Genomic DNA, 21727 nt, shown 5'->3' on the forward strand with positions numbered 1-21727 from the left:
GCCTGTTTCCGATTCTGTGTCTCCCTCTCTCTCTGCCCCTCCCCCGTTCATGCTCTGTCTCTCTCTGTCCCCAAAATAAATAAACGTTGAAAAAAAAAATTAAAAACAAACAAACAAACAAAAAAAAAAAACCTGCACATTGATGTTTGTAGCAGCTTTATTCATAGTTGCTAAAATTTGGATGCAATCAAGATGTCCTTCAGTAGTTGAATAAACAGTAGTGTACCTAGACAATGGACTATTATTCAGCACTAAAAAGAAATGAGCTATGAAAAAAATGGAGGAAACAAATGCATTTTACTACATTAAGTGAAAGGATCCCATCTGAAAAGGCTACACATGGTATAATCCCAACTATATAACTTTCTGGAAAAAGCAAAACTATGGAGGCAATAAAAAGATCAGTGGTTGCCAGAAGTTGGGGGGAGGGGTGAATGGTCAGGGCACAGAGGATTTTTAGGGCAGTGAAAATACTCTGTATAATACCACATTGATGAATACATGTCATTATACATTTGTTCAAACCCATAGAATGTACAATACCAAGAGACCCTAATGTAAACTATGGACTATGAATGATTATGATGTGTCAATGTATGTTTACCAGTTGTAACAACTGTACCACTCTGGTGGAGAATGTTGGTAATGGGGGAGGTTATGCATGAGTAAGGTAGGGGTATATGGGAAATCTCTGTACCTTCCCTTAGTTTTGCTGTGAAGCTAAAACTGCTCTAAAAAAATAAAGTCTTAGTAAAAAAAAAAAGAATGAAATTCTCTTCTTTGTTTTTCTTTTTCCTTTCCTTTTTCCTGGCCAGTGCCCCCCAAAACTGAAAGCAAAATGAATGAAAAATGTTTCATTCCAAAATGAGATGTTATTTTCCTCATCCAGAGCTTGCAAACAAGGTGGTCAAACACTGGTTTTGCAACCCCCAGCCCTACACTCACCTTAAAAATATGGTATTGCAAATGAGAAGGGTGAACTACGAGAGTCTTGAGGGCTGAGAGATGAAACACAAACAGCTAGTGAGAGGAGAAGATTGCCTATGTCCTGAGAAGTCTAGATGGATATTCCCAGAAGGGAAATCTCTGAGGAACCTACAAAAGTCCCCACAAGAGACAGAAAGGTCCAACTTGGCAAGAAAGGTTATTGTGACCCAGCATTAATTCTGGGGGCTTTGGGTTGTTTCACCAAATGGAGAACCCTTAGTTCAAGTCAGTGAGTGGAGAACTGGGGAGCTCTTTCATGTAACATGTTCTTTTCACTTAAGGATTCTACTGCCATTATTGTTTAAATCTTCTGTGGGTTTTGTTTACTTTTTATTTCTTGGTCTGCTTTTCTGCAGTGGAGGCAGATATTTCTCTCCCTAATGACCATATTCTTCTCACATGAAATTTGTTCTCAGTAGACAGCTAGCAAAATCCGTTCAGCATTCTCTTGGTATTGAGTTTTTTAAATTTTGATTGGGTTGATGTTATTTTAAGCCACCTTTCCCCATAAATGTTGTATCAAACAGATATTTAAAATATCTCTTACTAACAAGTGCTCATAGATGGTTTAAATGTCTCCCCAAAATATCAATTTCTTATGTGCATTCTGATAACCCATTATGTTCACTTTTACTTCTCTCGGTGGGGAATTAGAAACTTAAATATGTTTCAGATGAGGTCTAGTTTGCTCTTTCGAGTGACCTGGAAGTTCAGTGGCTTGGATGTCTAGGGTGGGAAGGTGGGAATCAGGGCGGATATACAGCCAGGATACATGATACCAGTCACAAAGTATTAAAATACCTCCATACTTGGTTGGTAATAAATAGGCATTGCTCTAAGACCCCCATTGCCTGACACCTTGGTTCTTATAGACTTTCCCCAGCAGCTAAAGGGTTAAGCCTGGCAAGCCTGGGGTGCCTGTTTGATTGGTGGTGACTGGTGCAGTACTGTCTGTTTAATTATTATGAAAAGCACCCCTTGATGAAAGGAATGGAAAGGATTTACTGCTTGATTGGCATTCCTAAGGGAATCCTGAAAAACTGGACATAATAATCATAGGGGTTAATATCTACTGATAACTGTTTGAAAGGTTTTGTAGATATTAACTCACTGGACACCCTCAAGAATCCCTTGCTGTGGCTGTTATTATTACCTGCATTTTGTAGATGAGAAACTGAGGCCCAGGTTAGGTTATTTGCCCACAGTCACATAACTAATACATGGTGGAATTTGGAGTTTGAACTCAGGCTGACCCCAGAACCAGTGCTTTATTTTTTTTATTTATTTTTTTTTTTAAGTCTACTCATGGCTCTGACCTTCTGTGAGACTATAAGCAATAAGCATTTATTGGGTTTCTGCCATGTAGAGCACCATGTAAAAGTACTGTGGGTGAAATAAAGAAAAACAAGACCTAAATTCTATCTTTCCATAGTTCATCATCTTGTGAATTTAATGGTCAAGTTCCTTTTCTCCTGACATGGACAACATAGGTCCCACATAATCCCTTTCCATTTGATGGTCCAGAGGGACCATTTGATAAACAAACTCCAGGGGAAATATTGGGTGCATAGGACTCCAATTTGATGGTGTTCACTGAAGATCAGAAAAGTAATGTTTTCATAGGTTGCTTTCTGGGACATGAGAAATAGTCATTTACCATTTAATGTAAACGCTTTGGCTTTCCCATTGAGATGGAATATGAATTTAGAATATGAATTGAGAATAAGGTAGACCAACCTGCTCCCCAACCAAATGGATCTGAATATACAGCATTTTTCACCTGTACAACTATTGCAACACTCAGAATTTTAGGATGAGATGTGTGTTTCTGTTTTCAGAAAAAAAATTATGTCATTTGTATAACAACATGAAGCATTTTTAAGGTAAATGTGATTGGATCCTATAATAAATTTCCTCGTATTCATGCATGGTATTTGATAAAAAGGCAGTGTCCTCTCAAAAGCAAGTTCTATTTTATCATATATTCAGTTAAGTTGCCATGACAATAATTAGTGTGATATGTTATGAAAGGCATTCATACAAGGACAGAATGCACAAAGCTGACTCCAAACACATATTACTGGCAAAAGTTTTTCTGTTATAAATTGAAGAGAGATTTTTCATGACACTTGAGAAATGGAGACCAGGAAGCCAGAAATTAAATAATCTACTCTCTTCTCTGAGATAAGAACTCACTGTTCATGTTTACTTCTGCAGTGTGATTCAACTGGCTGGCCCTGATGTAGTTAGGAATCCCTCACTTAGCCTCTTCTTGACCATTACACCTTTCGGTGCAACTTTCCTATTTTGTCTTAAGGAAAAAAAGTATAAATAAAACAACATTTTAAATTGAAGATTTAGAAAGAAAGATAACCAGATGGTTTATATATATTCACCAACATTTGGGAATAGGATATCATGAGCTCTGTAACCTGGTTTCAAATCTTAGCTCCAGTCCTTACTGACTGTTAATTAGTCACTCAGTGACTCAGTTTCCCTAACTATCAAATCATCAATAGTATCTATTTTGTTATCTTAATATTGATTAAGACTATATATATTATTATATATAAATATATAAGACTTTATATATGTGCTTACATATATATTAAAATAAATAAGTTTGCATATATGTAATTAATTGTAAGATATGTAAATAAGTGTACCATTCATTGTTACAAATCTGCCAAATTTTATAGAAATGTGTTGTAAACATTCATTTAAAATCCTAAAACATGAACTTGATATAGTTGTTTCTTTGACATGTTATTGGGTTTTTGTTTTTGTTTTGTTTCAGGAAAACAGTTTTGGGGATTTTACATTTCCATTTAATAGCCCCAGATTTGGGACACCTGGGTGGCTCAGTTGGTTAAGTGTCCAACTTTGGCTCAGGTCATGATCTCACAGTTCATGAGTTCGAGCCCCCCATCGGGCTCCATGCTGACAGCTCAGAGCCTGGAGCCTGCTTTGGATTCTGTGTCTCCCTCTCTCTCTGCTTCTCCCCTGCTTGCGCTCGTCTCTGTCTCTCTTCTAAAAATAAACATTAAAAAAAAAAATTAAAAAAACACAGATTTAATCATGAAGGGCTAAATGTTTTATATAATTTAAATTTATTTAATTTTGGAATTTTGAAAAGCAAAGATTGTCATTTCATTTTAGCTATAAATTTTTTCAGGTGTAGAAAATCAAAGGATGGATCCAAGGGGGCCATTATTGTTATAGCGAAAGGATCTAATATGTAGCTATAATTCCTCATTATTGTAATTAGTTTTCTTTAAAGGCTATGTTTTGGATGCAAACTATTTGCTATGCCATTAATTTTTTTATCTCTATTGGATCAGGCTTACCTCTAAAAATCTGATGAAAATTATGGATCCTCTCCCCATCCCAGAAAAAATGTATGTACATACCCAGTTCTGAATGTATTTCAGAAGTCATGATCCCCATGAAGCCCACCCATAGACTCTTTCTCCAATCTTCCAGGTCCAGGAAGAACTCCATTTGTGCCTCAATAGGACAGACACTGTAGTTCTGACAGAGTGCTCTGGCCTGGCCAAAGTGTTGCGTAGAATAGTTTGGTGCCATAATCTTTCTTGAGTGAGGAAGATGATTGAGATCTATAGAATAAACTTACCCACAACTCAGGTCTCCTAAGCACTGACCGTTTCTCAACTATCCTTCCCCCATAATCAAACATTTTTTTTCTCTCACACTAATTGATTCAACTAATATTAACTGAATACTTAATATGGGCCAAATAATGTGCTAGGTGTTGTGATACACTGAGATATAAGACATGGCCCCTGCTTCCCAGTGGAGAGGTGTATGGATAAATAGACAAATTATAACATGATGTCATAAATGCTATAATAGAGATGTTACGTGTTACAGGAATACCAAGGACGTAGGGCTATAAAAGCTTTGATCTGTCAATAGCAGCAATATCTTAAAATGTTCAATTTGTTAGATCTTTTATAATGGACCAAATCCTAAGTCAAGTTGATCACGGGCAAATCAAAACTAAATTACTCTTCACATGCAATAGTTTAAGGAATGAGTATTTGTAGAGTAGTTACTAACCTACAGAATTAAAATAACTTGCTAAAAACGTTGATCACAGAGAGACTCTTTCACTGTCAAATGCATTATAATCACATTTAGGAAGTTAATAGTAAGTCAAATAGATCAAGTTTAGAGCATGCTGAGAAGAGGAGAACCAGTTTTCCTCAGTCTACCATCTGAAAAAAGCATTTTCCTGGAAAGATTTTGAATACAGCTTTCATCAAGGTTGTGGCAGTTCATATTTTACTCCTGAAAATACTGTGAATGAATAAAACATAAGAAAATTTGAATGACAAGCTTGCCTTTAAGAAGTCTTACTGGCAACCACACAAATCCTGAACCTCATCTTTCAAATGTCATTTCCTCGGTGAAGTCATCTGTGAATCCTGCAAAGACAGAACCACTTGCTCCTGGCGGCCAGGTTTAACAGCCTGAGTTCCAGGATACTGTCGCAACTGTTTGTTGGCCTTTGTTCCCCTCAAGAATGTGAGGCAGAGAGACCACCCCCTTCTGCTGCAGACATGAGGCTGCTTAAAGACGTCAGTGTCAACTGACAGCACAGGGCTCTTAGCAAGTCTGAGGTGTATTTGACCAACAATTCCTCAACCCAGAGGCCCAGTATTTTCAATCTTAATTTTATTGAGGACACTGAATATCTCAAGGACTTGGAGTGGTATTATGTGGGCAGAAGTTCAGGTGGCCTTAAGAGAAGTTAATTAATCAGACACCACATTTTAGTTCCTGCTAATTAGAAAGAGCTGCCAAGAAGAATTAAAGTGCAATTTGGAACTCATTTTGATTGTCCTTCTTCATGACCCTACCTGAGCTAAAATGTGGAGGTAAAGGGAGAGATAATCTGGAAGTCAGAAGACAACTCTGCCCTGTCAGTACCTCCACCGAAGTTGGCACAACCCCAAACGCAGTTACTAGGCTCCACAGCATCGCCCCCCCCCCCAATTTGTTGGACGCTGGCGTTTTTCAAGGCCGAGACTCTCTGGTCATCAGGCCAGTGGAAGCCCTGGGCAGCGCTCAGGAGCTTGTGAATTTAATTTACTCTTGGGATTTGCGAAACTCCGGGTGTTCCTGACCCCAAGGGGTAGTTAGGCGGCCTCTAGTTTTTTCCTGTTCTCCCCACTCCCCTTTGCCTCCCATTTCTTTCTTTCTCCTCCCATTTGCCAGGGAGCTGATTCTTAAGTCGAGAACCAGCACGACAGAATGGGTGGGCTTCCAGGTAGAGAGAGCTGGGAGGGGGTTGGGTCTTTAGTCATTCAACAAATATTGAGTTCACGCCCTGATTGAAGCACGAGCAGTCAGAGCGGACGGAATAGGACACTAGACGCAGCCTCACGAGGAGACAGACACACCAATAAAGGTGACAGGATGATGCTCTAGGACAGGTCTGGGCTGTTGGGGTCAGAAGTCTGTACTTGGCGGTCAAGGACTTCATTAATAAAAATCCACGGGACACAGTTGCCACTCTCCCTTGGGCTTCGGCCTCGGAGGCAAACCCTTCTTGAGACTGTCCCCTACGCTGGGAATCGCGCCCTAGAGTCACAGGCGGACGGTCCCACCCCCTGCGTCCCCAGTCGTGTTCTCCAGTGGAACTTCCCTAGGAAAAGAGCTGGAGGCTCGAGGTCCGGGAGGCTGTGGCGCCCTCGGGACTCCCCGATCTCACGTTTGCCCGCGTCACCCTGTCGCCCCCACCCCGAGGGGCACCCTGCTTGGAGTGGACCCAGCCGGGTCCTGCCCGACGTCCGCCCGTTGGGACCACATCCGCCGCGCGCCCCAGCACCTCCCACCGCCTGCTTCGCTCCTCCTCTCTCCGGGCCGCCAGTCCTCCGCTGCAGGTTCAATCCCCGCGGGGACCCGGAGCACGGGGACCCGAAGCGCGGTTGACCGTCTGCCCTTGCAGCCGAGACCCGGCCAGGGGCACCTGCGAGCCGCGGGCACCTCTCGGGGCGACCGCGGCGGGCTGACTGGGCATGCTCAGCAGCGGGGCGGCCGGGCGCCGCGGGAGCCAAGCGCATGCACTCGCGGGGCCAGGCGCCGGCCGTCCAGGGGCGCGGCGCGCAGGCGGCCGCTCTGGCCGACGCCCTGGCCAGCCTGGGCAGGACGCGAGCCAGGATGGCCTCCCTCACGGCATACGGTAACGGCGGGCGATCGCGGGCTCTTGGGGCGGCTGGGGCGGGCGGGGCCGGGAAGCCGTCAGAGCATCCTGGGGAACTTCGGGGTTCGGCTCCCGAGAGGGTCAGGAAGGAAGGGAGGGGGCTGCAGTGCGCACTGCGTGGGGCTGGGGGTCCGACGCTCTGCGGGGTTGGAGCGGCCCGAAACCCGGGAAGGGAGTATGTGCAAAAGGAGTCGGTGGGGGTAAAAACGCCCAAAATTTGGGAGGTGTCTGGGAGCTCTGTGTCTCCAGAAAAATCCCACTAGCTTCAGAGCACCGAAGGGAAGGGATACGGGTGTTAAGTTCGTTTCTAGTGGTGCGAGGCTTGGGAGTTGGGAGGTCTGCGTTCAGTCAGCGCTTGCCTTGTCCCTGACTGACCTTGGGCAAGTTATTTAAACTTTTTTGTTCCTGTATTTCTCCATCTGTAAATTAGAGATGAGAACATCTCCCTGACAGATGCTGTGGGGTTAAAATAATATGCACCAAAATATGCTTTTAATGCAAAAAAAAATCAGCTTGTAAATAAAAGTTCCATGGGAATAGAAGGCATCATTCCCCCCCCCCCCCACCGTTTTGGGTTAAAAAAAATATATATATATTATTATTATTATTATTATTATTATTATTTCTTAAAGGCATTGCAGAGTTCTGAGGAAAGCAAAATCACAGTATGAAGGTTTCCAACTCAGCTAGAAATCCCAGTGCACTGGAGAAGCCAACAAGGCTTTTTATCAACATTCCTGCTTGCGTGGAAAAAGCAATTCTCTGTAGACCTTTGTCAGAGATGCTGCCGAGATTGGGTTATAGGAGGGAGAAACTCAAGTAGACCTCCCCCCTCTTCCCCTGGCAATCAGTTGCTGTGATAACATCTAGTTTTGGCGTTTTAAACGTGAAGCGGATGAGCAATTGTTGGAAAATGTTTTGCAGGGACATCTCCCAAGCCTCGGATTTGGGGGGGGGGTGCGGGGGGCGGTGGATTTGCTGATCTTTGGTATGGTTGGTATGGAGGCTTCATTCTGCAGGCCAGTGATGTCCCCTGCTCATTTTACCAAGGTTAAAGGAGTCAGGGTCTTTTTTTAACGGGGGATATAACTGTTTAAAGGGATCACTCAGGTGGCTCTGAGGGTTTGCAGTTGATCCTTGTGAACTGATAGGGAATTGTGAGAAGATTACCAATTGCATACTAGTGACTTATTTTTTTTTTTTTTTTAACTTAATGCATCTTCTGCTGGGCTGTGAATTGTTCTTACTCCTGCCACACATTTAACACAGAACATTGTCATTCTTGGGTTACCATCTGGGGATAATCCAACATTCTGATGGTGTTTTAGGCATATTCATTGTCAGGAATCTATTTTTTACACCTTTTTTGATCAGTGATCCATCGTGTTGGATTTCACATGCTACTCTGTGGATACTGTCAGTGATAATTAATAATAATCAGTTCTTTAAATTTCTAGAAACTTTAAAAGCTTAATTGGGCACCTAGGTAGAGAAAATGAAATCAGAAGAAGTGAAATTGTTTTTGAAAAGCAAGTATATTTCAGTAATTAAAGGAAAAGGGTGGCAGACCTTTTGTTTGTTTGTTTGTTTGTTTCTTTTTTGGCAACAAAGAATTACACAGGTTTCTCTTTAGGGCCTTTAAGGGAACTAAAACAGACTTAAATATATATATCAATTAGAATTTGTGCTATTTTAAATATATTCTTGACACGCTCTTCTTTCTTTCCATCCCTAACGTGGTGAATACACTTGGCCACAAAGTGCACATTAATTCTTCAGCCCATAGCAAAGTGACCCAAGACATGACAAGATAAGTTAGTCCATCAGGGTTTCCATTCTAGTGAACAAGTTAAGGAAAAACAAACTTGAGGACATTCAATATATTCCTCACCTGCTGAATGTTGTTGAGATCATTATCTGATGAGAGCTTGGCCCAGTCTGGAACCTTCTACAAATCATCTCTCTGACAACTGAACTGCTTTAAAAATGTTCCCTTTTGGTTCTGTTGGATTTGGATTTAGATATCATGATGGGGGATGATCTAAGATTCTTTCCTGGAACTTACAGGGTTCAATTTTTGTATTCATTTGACTGATTTAATAAATGCCTTAGTCCTATCTTTAGCACAGAATGAACAGTTATACTGTAGACTGTGTGTTTTAGGTTCCTCAGAGAGAAATTTGGCTTATGTATGCATTTCATTAGCAGCAGCCTCCAGTAAACCTCATTAGCTTCCCATCCAAATATGCATTTTTGATCCTGTATTGGAACTTGTTCTGTATTTTAGCATGAATTTTTACTTTTAGACAGCCGTCTAGGCTTATATATTCTGGAAATGTGAAATGAGATTCAGGTAATCAGTAACTGTAATATGCACTCTAACAAATATATGTTCAGTGGATGATGCAGTTTTTAAAATCCTGGATTTTTAGTGCCTCAACCTTTTGAGCTCACCACTGATTTTTCTTTGCTTGTCTTTTAAATGGTTTGGGTTCTTATCCACTTTTAGCTCATTATATAACCAAGTGAATGACACCAAGGATGGGTGACAAGTCTCCTTTAGAGAGAAATGGCTGGGACTTGATTTGTTCTTGGCCATGCAAAAGAAGGCAGAGGGGCTATGTTCTAGTCTGAACCGGGAAGACGACTTGTGTTTGGACCTGTCAGCTTCGTATCTGAAGAGGCTTAATATGGGGCCCAAGTTGCTTATAGAGCACAGTGGGGGCTATTTTAGGGAAAGTGTCTCTGAGGAGATATTTCAGCAGACATATAAATGAAATAAAGGAATGAACCATTGCCTTATGTGGGGAAAGAGCAATCCTGGCAAAGGGAATAGTGAGAGCAAAGGTCCTGGGGTAGGAATGAGTTTGTCATGTTCAGGGTGGGCTAGAAGGTCAGTGTGGCTTGAGCAGAGACAGCAAGTAGAAGACAAGAAGGAAATGTAATCAGAGCCAGTATTGTTCTTATAATTATTCTCCCTCCCCCCCCCCCCCCAATTCCTCCTATCTCTTAAGTTGCTTCTTTTTGGAGTTCTGTTTATATTGGTGTTTGCCTGGGTTGTGTCCTTGAGTTTATAATCTTACTCTCAACCATTTGGAAGACATTTATTAGCCACCTACCAAATGCTGGACAATGACCCTGAATGCAGAGTCAGTCCCTTGGTGGGATGCCTTTAAACTGGGGTGGTGAAGTTTTCTGTATTTTAAGTAGAAGTGTGGGGTATGCTGGGACATAATAATGGTACTTTATGTGAATTACCTTAGTTAAATCTCACAACAACTTTTAAGAAATTGGTCCAGTGTTAGCCCCATATTCATTTGAAGAAATCGAGGCATAGATAGGTTGAGGAACTTATTTAACCTCATATAATGAATGGGGAACCCCAGTGCAGATTTAGAGTTTGACTCTGGAGCCTGGGGTTACTGTTAATTAGGAGGAGGAAGGAAATAAACAAATGTGTGGATAATTCAAGGCAAAAAGCATGGCTTGAGCAAAGGCCAAAAGACAATGGGGGGCAGACGTTCAGTTCTGGTAATTAGAAGAGGAAGCCAAGCCCAACCATGCAACATGGAAGTGAAATGGGGCAGAGAGCATAGGACATAATTTCCCTTCGTGCGACTTCGTCTTTATTTCGGTGACTCCCCAGTGGAACTCACCAGCTCAGAACTTCTTTCTTGTGTATGCTATGCTTTTATACTTAGCTGTTGGCTAGACTTCTCTAGTTGTATGCCTCTCTGGCCTTTCAGCTTAGGTCTATGTGTCCAAAGGAGAATCCGGCCCCCCCGCCAACTGTTACCTGTTTCCCATAGAATAACTCCAGCTCTCCAGCTGCTGAGCTCAAACTATGTGCCAGGCTCTAGTCTGGACCTAGGAGGGCCTGAATGAGTGAGATCTCATTATTTCTCTCATAGATGGCAGGATCAGCTAGAGGAGACAGACTTCTAAACAAAAATTATAATGCAGTGTTGTTGTAGTGGGAGGGGAGGCTGGGAGGAGTGAGGGATAGGTCAGGAACAGCTCCCTGGAGGGGATGATGTTAAGAGGCTAATTGGGAGAAGGAGGACATTCCAGCAAAGGACAACAACATGAACAAAGATAAAGGGGAGAGATGCCAGGGCGCATAAAGGTAGCTGCCAGGACCACATGTTCCTGGAGTGTGACAACCTGGAAAGGTTGGCAAGGACCATTGTGTTCTATGTAGGCACCTAGGGCCAGACCCCTGGGAATCCTCTTTGACTCCTCTCTTTCTGGAACATACTAACCATAATACCTTGGGCAAAGGGATTCACCTCCTGTGTCTCAGTTTTCTTATCTGTAAAATGGGGTCACTGCAATAGTACTTGTAGGTGCATATGTGTGGTGCACAGTGAGTACTCAGTAAGCATGAGCTGTTACTATCGACTTCTCCTCCAGCTGATATACTCTCAATCACCAAATCCTGTTGATTCTTCTTCGTTAACATATTTCTACTCTATTTTCTCCTCTTTCTGCCCACTGTTCTTATGTTAGTAGAGGCCACCACCTTTGCAGTAGCAGTCTCCCATCTGGTTTCTCTACCTCTAGTTCTAATCCCTTCTGGTCCCATTTGCAAATCTGATCCTGTATTCTCCAGCTTAAAACTTTTCAGTGGCTCCCCTCTGCTTACAAGTCACAATTTAACCTTCCTTGTTTGGCAAATAGGACCCTTAAGGAGCTGACCATCCTTCTCTCTTGTGGTCCCAGCACCCCACCTTTTTTGGGACACCGGTGGTTTAGCATGTCTGATTACATCAGGCTTTGTCAGGTGTCTGGACCTTGGCCCATGCTCTGAAACACACCTCCCTTCTCCTTTACAACACTCACTCCCCTTTCCCTTGGGGAGGTCTCAGGGTAAGTCCTCTTCCACCCAGCTCTCCGTTTTGTTTTGTGAATATTCCCCTTTGTAGGTTGTAAAATCCCAAAGGACAAGGATGATATCTTTTATCTTTGAATTCCTGGTGCCTAGCACAATGCCTGACACATAGTAGGTGACCAGTACTGGGGTGTCTGAATAACTGCATAGACTGTGTCAGGGGGCAGTACACTGTGCACAAGTTTTTAAAACCTCATTTTCCTATTGCAAATAACAAGCAAAATAACTTTACCCTTCAGAAAAGAGGAACAAGCAAAAGACCAAAAGCGTCCACACCATGTGGTACAATCAGATGCATGCTAACTAACTGGAACTCATGCTTTATTTACAAAATAAATCCAAGGAGGTATTTGATGACTTCTCTTGTTTTTGCCCTCCACCACCTGGCATGCTTGTTATTATGCAATCCAGACACTCATGGTCAACATTGATTAGGATCCTTTTGATTAAAAAGCTGCAGCAAAGCATGTACACATTATTCTTTCACCTTCAGCCTTCACATTTTAAAAGTCTCTTTCTGGGGTAAGATTAAATTAAAATTTTATTTTGATCCTGTGAAGAAACATCTTAATCTTTTCCTTTAAAACATTATGTTCTTTGTAATAGCCACATGGAGTTTTCTATTAGAGCATAGTCCTAGACAAATAGTTCACAGCTACTAAGGAAGTTTCTAGAATAGATGTGTTTTGTGAGTGCTTACTATGTGCCAGGCACTGTTTTAGGTTCTGGAGGTAAACAAAAAACAAAACAACAACAACAACAAAAAGCCCGTTTTCATGAATCTTACATTGTACTAATAAGAAATGGATCTTTACCTTCTGGAAAAAATGAAAATAGAATATAGGATTTTCAACACTGAATCAAATAGGTAATGTGGAAAAGAAAGGAAAGGAAAGGTTTTCTCTAATTAGGGTTCATGAAAGGGCTTTTGTCACTGTGGAGACTGTGAGTGGAATCAAAGGGAAGCTGAGCTAATGAGTATCAGGCACAGTGTTTAAAATTCAGGAATGGTGATTAATGTATTTGAAAGCTTACTAGAGGCTTTGGCAGACATTCATTGTGTCTTCTATGCATTAGGCAGAGCCAGGCACTGTGGGCACAAGATGAATAAAGGATGGCCTTGCCCTCCGGGAGTTTGGGTCTAGCACAGGTCTTGTGGGGGATGCAGAGGCTGCTACTACGAGTATTGTTACAACTAGTACCTCCTAGTCCTGTTGCAAAAGTCACATGAAAGAAAAAATGCAAACATTTTATGAAAACCTAGAAAGCCCTATGGCAATTTAGTATACAGCACTATGATGTGTTGTTTTTATTGCAGTAATAAAGAAATCTGTTTTTATAGGAAACACTGTGTTGAGTGGAAACATACTTTCTACACTTGGATTGATTCGTCAGCACCTTAGCAAGACCTCCCAAGACACCGGTTCCTACCTGGGACCAGACTGTCTACTTGATGTGGTGGGCAGGCAACACTTTTCGAATGAATGAATTTCAGTCACAATATAAAGGAGGAAATTGAAGCCCAGGGAGATTGGGTGGTTATATGGCTGGGAGGAAAGAGTGGGTCCTGAGTATTAACTTTTCTGTAAGCCTATAAAATATACAGCAAACATGGAATAAATCACCGCACTATTTCCGGGGAATAGATATATGGATATGTACACACACATATCATTTTATATATAATTTTTTTAACATTCATTTTTGAGAGACAGAGACAGAGCACGAGTAGGGGAGGGGCAGAAAAGAGGGAGACACATAGGCCAAAGCAGACTCCAGGCTCTTAGCTGTCAGCCCAGAGCGCAACGCTGGGCCCTAACTCATGAACTGTGAGACCATAACCTGAACTGAAGTCAGATGCCTAACTGACCGAGCCACCCAGGTGTCCCATCATTGTATATTTTTAATAGTACGTTCTGTAGAACGCTTTATAAACAATTTAAAGCGATTTAAAAAAAAAATCAGCTGCAGTAGGCAGCTGTAGCTCCTGCTACACAATGAATATGTATTTTGTAAATTAAATAGTATTTCCAGTGCACTAGCATGGATAGTTATTAATGGAATTGTATGGTGAGTTTGTTTTTGTAGATTAGTAGCTATGCATCATTTATCTGTTTGGTGAATTCTTGAGTTTCCTCTGTCCATGTGTATAAGCAGATTTATGATATGATCTTAAGGGTTTAGTGAAAACATTTTCTTTCCTTTTTAAAAAATTCCCTTCCTTTTTATTTTTTTTTTTTTGGAGAGAGGCTTTCCCAGACTTTGTGGATTCCAGGGGAGGGCTGTACCTCAGTCTGGAGTCCCTCAACCAACAACGCTGGCACCAGGTGGAAGTCTTATTCAAAATGCATTTGTCAATTATATCTCAGTAAAACTTAAAACAAAAAAGGAAGAAAAGAAAGAAATGTAGATTTAAAGGCCCACCCCAGACCTATGAAATCATGATCTTCATTTTTTTAAAGATCTTCATTTTAATAAGATGCCAAGTGATATGCAATATTAAATTGTCCTTATTTTTACTAAATTTTTGTTTGCTCCACCAATCAATTATTGTGTGTTAAAATCTCTCCTTATGATAGTGGAATTTGTCAGTTTCTCCCTGCAGCTATTAACTTTTGCTTCATATATTTTGAGGCTGTTTTATTTTGAGCACACAGATGTTATCTCTTCCTGAAGCATTGAACCTTGAACCTTTTATCATTATTTATTGACTCTGTATACTTAATGATGCTTTCTGCCTTAAAGCTTTTTTATCTAAAAATAACATAGCTACTCTGGCTTTATTTTGGTTAGTATTTGCTTGCTTTATTTTTTTCTTATATATATCTTTTACTTTTAACATGTCTGTGCCCTTATATTTTGGGCATTTCTTTTGTAAACAGCATTTGATTTTTTTTTTTTTTTTTTTTTTTTTAGAAATTCTTCTCACAATCTCTTAAATAGCAAATTTAGACCATTTACATGTATTGTGATTCAAATATATTTGAACTGAATTCTACCATTTTACTTTGTATTTTCTCTTTGTCTTATCTTTTATTCCTGTGCTTTATTCCAATTTGTTTCCTTTTTCTAAATTAATTAATTTTTTTGTGTGTGTGCTAAATCCCCTCTCCCATTCTTCCCCACCATCTGTCTCTCCCTCCAACACAACAAACTGGTTTGGAAATATAGTCTATTTCTGTTGTTTTAATAATTGCTCTTCTAGTTTCACTTAAACCATACTTAACAAATTCTACACTTATTCATCATAGTTTTTTAAACTATGAATTTAATGTATTGACCTCTCCCCTGAATAGTTCTTTACTTGGAGCACCCAACTCCTGGCTCCTATACTATTATTATTCAGTATTTTAGTTTTATTCTTTGTTTTTAAATTTCCCAAATTAGGTATTATAATTATGATTTTATATTGAGAGTTTTGTTTAGGTTTGCATACATATTTCCTAGAATTCCACAGTCAGTGGAAAGATATAAATAGGCTCAGTGCTTTCTTTTTCCCCCTGTGGTTAAGATGAAAGTAAGATAGATTGCGTATTGAAATGGGTGAGGTTTTCTTTTTGTTGTAACAGCATTCTGTTTATGAGTATAACCAAAATAATTTGAGATCAAAAAAGTGTGTTAATTTTGCCACACGTTTCTGATAACAGAAGTACATAAGATGATGTTCACCTTGTTCCCTGGGGAACCTCAGTGCTTAGCACATCAGAGAAATGACTATCACAGATATAGCACCAGATACCAGAGGACTCTACCTAACCCAGCTTGCAATAATAATCTGTTCTCCTTCTGTCTTCACCTCTGCTCTCATGTAAGACAAACATGGGTTTTAATTCCAGCTTTGTGAATGTGACCACCACCTAAGTCAAGAAACAGAACATTTTCAGTACTGCAGAACCCACCCCTGCTGCCCATACTCTCCCAAATCTAAGTTGCTTCTTTTCCACCAAATGGAACCACCAAATGCTAATTAATTTGTTACTTTTCTTTTTTTTTTTAATGTTTTATTTATTTTTGAGAGAGAGAGAGAGACAGACAGACAGAGTGTGAGCAGGGTAGGGGCAGAGACAGAGGGAGACACAGAATCCAAAGCAGGCTGCATGCAGGCTCTGAGCTGTCAGCACAGAGGCAGACATGGGGCTCAAACCCATAGACCATGAGATCGTGACCTGACCCTAAGTCAGAGGCTTAACGGACTGAGCCACTCAGGTGCCCCTCTACCATCCATGTTACTTATCTTTACCATCCACATATGCATCCGTAAACAATTTAGTTTTGTTGTTGACACTTCACCAATAGAATCACGAATTGTTTTTCGGTTGCTTCTTTCATTCAGCATTGTTTGTGAGATGGATCTATAATATTTTGTGTAGCTTTACTTCATTTATTTTCTTTGCTATATGGCATTCCATTTTATGGATATACTCATTCTTTTGCAGTATAAAATAAACATTAGCTGACACTAATTGAACACTTTCTATGTGTTGCCTTATAGGGTAAGTGCCTTTATTATTTTCATCATACATATGAAGAAACAGAGCCTCATAGAGATGAAGTAATGTGCCCAAGGGTTGGAGCCAGGTGTCTAATTTAGATACTGACTCCAGAACCCTCAAGGTTTATTAATCTCATTCATAGTCTCAAGTTTTCCCACTAGTTAACCTGATTCTTTTCTCTAACTGCAATTGGTTCCTAAAGGATTAAATGGGTATTTAGCCCTCCAAAAAAATCTAGCTTTTTTGTTTTAATTCCTGTACAGGGGAAACATCTTCCTTTCCACAGAGTCATCTTGTTCCATAACTGCCACAGGTCTTTATACTTTTGCCCTTTGAGCCTCTTCAAAATATTGCCACCAAATTGTGCCCTAGTTTTACCATTCAGCTTTTGTTCAAATTTCAGTTGTTTTACCATTAAGTTTTATTTACAGCCTCTTTCCATGCATTCATTCCTTATTCAAGCATCCTGCTTCTTTGTTGATTACTAATTTCTGAGTATGCTTTTCTCCTTCATTTCTTTTCTCTTCTCCCCATGCATAGCTACTTCTGGGCTTGTGAATCTCTTTCTCTGTATATATTTATTTATATATCACCTTTGATGCCATTGACCTTATCCCTTGCAGGTCTCCTTCCTTCCAAAAATCATTTAAGGACAGATCATTAGTTAAGGGTTTATGAAGAATTAGGAATGACAACTTTAGAGTAGCTAGGTATATGTTAGGTCTGGATTTTGTTGATTCAGCTGATTCCACAAATATATACTGAATTATTTGCTAACTATGCATTTGTGTAGCCTATTTATTTTTATTAACCATATCACATCGCCTCCCCAACCACCACTAAAAAAAAAAAGTGAGATAAGCATTATTGTCACTGTCAGGTAGAAACAGTCAACAGCTCAACCAAGTTGTAAGAGTTTATATGCAGAAGAACTGGGCCAACACTGGCCTGCGGATTCCCAGCCCAGTGTTCTTTTTGATCCCAGCCACCTCTAATGAAGTTATGCTAACAAGAAGGGGAAAATGGTCATTTTTTATTTTTTTAATTTCATGCATCCTTTTTTCTTTCTTGCAACCAATGAACATGTACTAAAGATTCACCTGATGATAGGCACAGCACTAAATTCTGGAAATTACAAATTGAATAAGGCATGGGTATGCTCTTGACAAGCCCATGGTTTAGGGTCCATGTCAACCAGTGCAGTCTTGCCTGCTCAGTGCTGTTGGGGGCGTGTCTGATGCTCAGGAAGCACCTTACAGAGTGGGGATGGTCTGGGGATGTTTCTTAGAGGATGAGTTGGCCACATGCACTTACTAAAATTATTTTTCCCCTGTTAAAATTAGTTTAAATTTTACCTCCCTGTTTGTGGACATACAGTGGCCTTTATGTGGCTTCTGAGGGCCACCACCATTTCTCTGCCCTCTGGCTCACCATTTGCTTTTTTAATATTCCCCAAGTGCTTTCAAACCCCAGGCATATAGGGACGTCCCTGCAGAAGCCTCTCATTTCCTTCTTTTCATCCATGTACCTGCTATTATTTCCTCCCAAGAGTGTTTATATATAAAGCTATCTTTTCTACCAATCCATATTGTGCTCTCACTAAAATCTGACTCTCAGAATGTTTCTATAAACCCTTCTCTTGGAGCACAACTGACTTATTCTTAGTAATTATTTATTTCCCTGAGAACATTTGTAGATCAGAGTTTCAAAGTTTTCCTAGTATTACATACTAGGAAATATGTTATTACATAACATATTTAAATAGTTCTTTTAGGTCAGTTTTGTAACCATGATCATAATAACTGTCGTAACCTGAAAAGTTTTATATTAGAAAATATATATTTATTTTGATATTTGAAAATCACTTATTTGTGCCCTGCTGTGTTTCATAAACAATTTGAAATGTTCTGATCTTGATGTGGGCTCCATTCTGCCTCATGCTGTTGTGTGACCCTGGTGCCCAGAGTCTCAGCCTTTCCATCAGAGAATAGAGTTGGGCTGGGTGGGGGGTGATGACTGCCCTGTCCGACCTCATGCATGAGGTGATGTGGATGAAAATGCTAAGATGCTATGTCAGCGGAGGCTTTGGGTTTCTTTGGCTCCTGTGCCTACAACATTTTCTGTTCACAATTGTGAGGAATTCAGTACAGCGTGTTGTACTTTTAGCTCTGAAGGGAGCTGCATCCACGTCTGTGTTATCCACTGGGACATCTCCCATGGCTCGGCCACCCTCACTGCTCATCAGGATTATTGCAGCGGCCTCAGAAAGGAGTCTTTTGCCTCTCATCTTGCTTCTTCCAGTCTGTTCTCCACATGGCCTCAAAGTGACCTTTCTAAAGTGAAAATGGGATCCTGTTCTTTAGGCAAAATCCAAACTTGTTAACATGGTTTATAAGACCTGTCGTAGTCTAGCTGCTGTGCACCTCTCCTTCTCTTCCTGTGCTCAGCTGCTAACTCAGGAGGCTGTTTGTGGCCTCTGAGCCTCCAGACATAATGAAGCCTCTGCCTGGATCTTTTCCCTCAGTTCCTCCCTCTTTGGCTTAGTGAGGTGGTACTCATCTTTAGGTTTAATTTGTATGTCACTTCCTCCCGGAAACCTTCCCTGCTACCCTCTCTAGATCAAGTGTTCTCTTGACTGTCCCTGCACTTCAGCATCCTTTGTCACCCCCCTTACAATAATAGTGGCACCCAACTGAAATTGCCTGTGTGGGGCTGTCTGGATTGTTGGCTGAACGTTTCAAGTGCCTGGCACTGAGCACTAGGTAAGTACCAATGAATGAACTGATAAAGGAGTATGAGACTGCCCAGAACAGGGAGCTGGTTAATCTACCGACGGTCATATATTTACACTGTGTTCGTGGTGTCTATCAGGATGTAATCCACTGTCTCTTATTTTCTTAACAGACAGAGATGTGAGCAGTGGGAGTTATAACCTTTCCTCCGCAACGACAGGCAGCTACTACAGTTGTGTCAGCCAGATCACCATAGGTGAGCAATTGTGACATTTTGTTTTATAAAAATTATTATTGCCTGGAAAGACCCAGGGTAGTATAATAGCAGGAGTCTGTGTTTCCAGAATCAGAGCAAATGCTTGCGGACTTTCTTGCTGGGGCACCCTCTTGTGGATTGTTAGTGCTTTTGCGTGGATATTGCTGGAGGCAATGTGGTTGAAAAAGCTAAAAAAAAAAAAAAAATCCCCACGTTTTCCCAACGTTTCATCATTTACTTTAACTCTTTAATTGGTATATCACCTGATTATTATGTACTTGATATTAAAACTGACTTTGTAAGATTTATATTTAGCTATTGGCTGCTCTTGGCCTTCGACATACATTATTTTGCATAATCAGGACTGTATGAGGAAGGTATTATTACTTTTCTATCTCACAGATGAGAAAATTCCATCTTTACCATCTAGCCAATAATTAATGTATCCATGGTTTCAATCCAGGTGTGCTTGACACTAAAAGTTCATGCTCTAAAACACTATATTATCGTTTCTCAAACCTTAGTAATGTGGACACCTATAAAAGCAAATAATGATTATGAACCTCTAAAATTGGTTTAAATTATTTTTATTATAATAATACTTAAGTATGTTCAAACATAAAACTAAGTATAAATACCTTGTAGCCATACCAATGGCCATACAAATCAAATTGAATTTATAAATAAAGTTTAAAACACTGTAAAGCAAAAAATTACAAATCTGTCACATTAATATTATAGACATCATTATTTTGCCGACATACAATCACTTCTTGTAATGCAATGTGGGACTGGCTGCAGCAGCATGGGATCTTTGAGTTGAGTACAGCTTTACTGCTACGTATTTATGGTAACTCTGCTCTGCCCCCACCTTTCTCTCTTCAACTCACTGTGAAATCTCTGCTAATGCTGGTGAGGTTATTGGATCTTCATTTGGTATGGATGCACCTTGACATATCCATCTGTCTCCTTTTCTCATTGAGTGTACCAATTGGTGCCAACTTGATGGAAACACAAAAACAAATCTAGGCACTAAAATTAAGTGGTAGAACTTGGTCTGCGATATGCATCTATTAATTTTTAAGTGATTAAATTAGATTTTAAATGAAAAATAAAAGCAGTTAAAAAAATTCTTGTGGAGAGTTCATGGACCCTGGTGTGAAAACACCAAACAACCTACAGTGACATTCCTAAAGACATTTGTTGAGTAGTGGGAGGTTCAGAGCAGGAGGGGGACAAGATGAATGCATGGATGAAAGAAGGGATTTTGATGGTGAACAAGGTGGATTTCATGGCGGGCAGAGGATCTCACGTCATAATAGAGTAAGTAGCTGTGACTTTAATTTTGACTTGAGACAGTAATGAACTTGGCAGGTGTGATAAAGAGCAGGTCTGGAGGGAGAGGTGTGGGAGAACTGGCAGGACTAGTCATTGACTGGATGAGGGAAAGACAGAAGTGCCCTGAGACTTTGATTCAGGGTGACAGGGAGTCTGAGCCATCTCTAGAAATATAGCAGTCAGGAAGAGGACTTGATGGCTGCTGCTTGGATGTGGTGGGTTTGAGGTGCCTGTGAGACTCCCACCTCAGAATGACCCACAGGAGAGAATGGGCAGGAGATGAAGATATTGCCATTCTCTGCACAGAGGAGTCAGTAGAATTTTTCCAAGAGGATGAGATTATAAGAGTCAGTATATTGAATGAGTGGAGGGCCAGCTCCCAGTCTTTGAGGGAAGCATAGTTGATAGAAATAATGACAGAGGTAGGAAGACCAAGTGAGCATGGTTTTTGGAAAGCCTAGGGAATTTCTAGGAGAGGCTGAGGAGGGTTAGAATTCAGGGACTGCCCTGGGGACATCCCCGAGAGCCATGGCAATGGATAGTGGGAGGGAAGTCAGGTTGCAAAGTTTGGAATAAGGAGTGAAGAGCTATGAATAGAAACTTATCTTTTAAGACACTTGTCAATGAAAGTGGAGGGTAAATAGGGAGGACCACATGAGAGCTTTCTCCGTGCCAGGCTCTCTTCTAGGTACTTTTTCTGTATTTACTCATTTAATCCTCACAAAAATCTTACGAGTTAGATGCTGTTATTTTCCCGATTTTTCAGATGAGGAAACTAAATTCTAGAGAAGTTAAAAAGTT

General features: G+C 40.6%; 1 protein-coding gene across 3 annotated transcripts in view; it reads left to right on the plus strand.

Moving 5' to 3' along the window:
* Positions 1-6882: 6882 nt before the first annotated feature.
* The window catches only part of ANO4 (anoctamin 4), a 417061-nt gene continuing 402216 nt past the window's right edge, over positions 6883-21727 (plus strand). For 2 of the 3 annotated variants that reach the window (XM_045462468.1, XM_045462470.1), the window contains exons 1-2: positions 6884-7195; positions 19505-19588. In XM_045462468.1, the coding sequence (XP_045318424.1) occupies positions 7075-7195; positions 19505-19588 (205 nt within the window). In that variant the 5' untranslated portion in view covers positions 6884-7074. Of the gene's footprint in view, positions 7196-19504; positions 19589-21727 lie in introns of all 3 variants that reach the window. The other variant, XM_045462469.1, reaches the window with a different exon arrangement.

The sequence above is a fragment of the Leopardus geoffroyi genome, chromosome B4 (genome assembly GCF_018350155.1).
Source record: "Leopardus geoffroyi isolate Oge1 chromosome B4, O.geoffroyi_Oge1_pat1.0, whole genome shotgun sequence".
NCBI lineage: Eukaryota > Metazoa > Chordata > Mammalia > Carnivora > Felidae > Leopardus > Leopardus geoffroyi.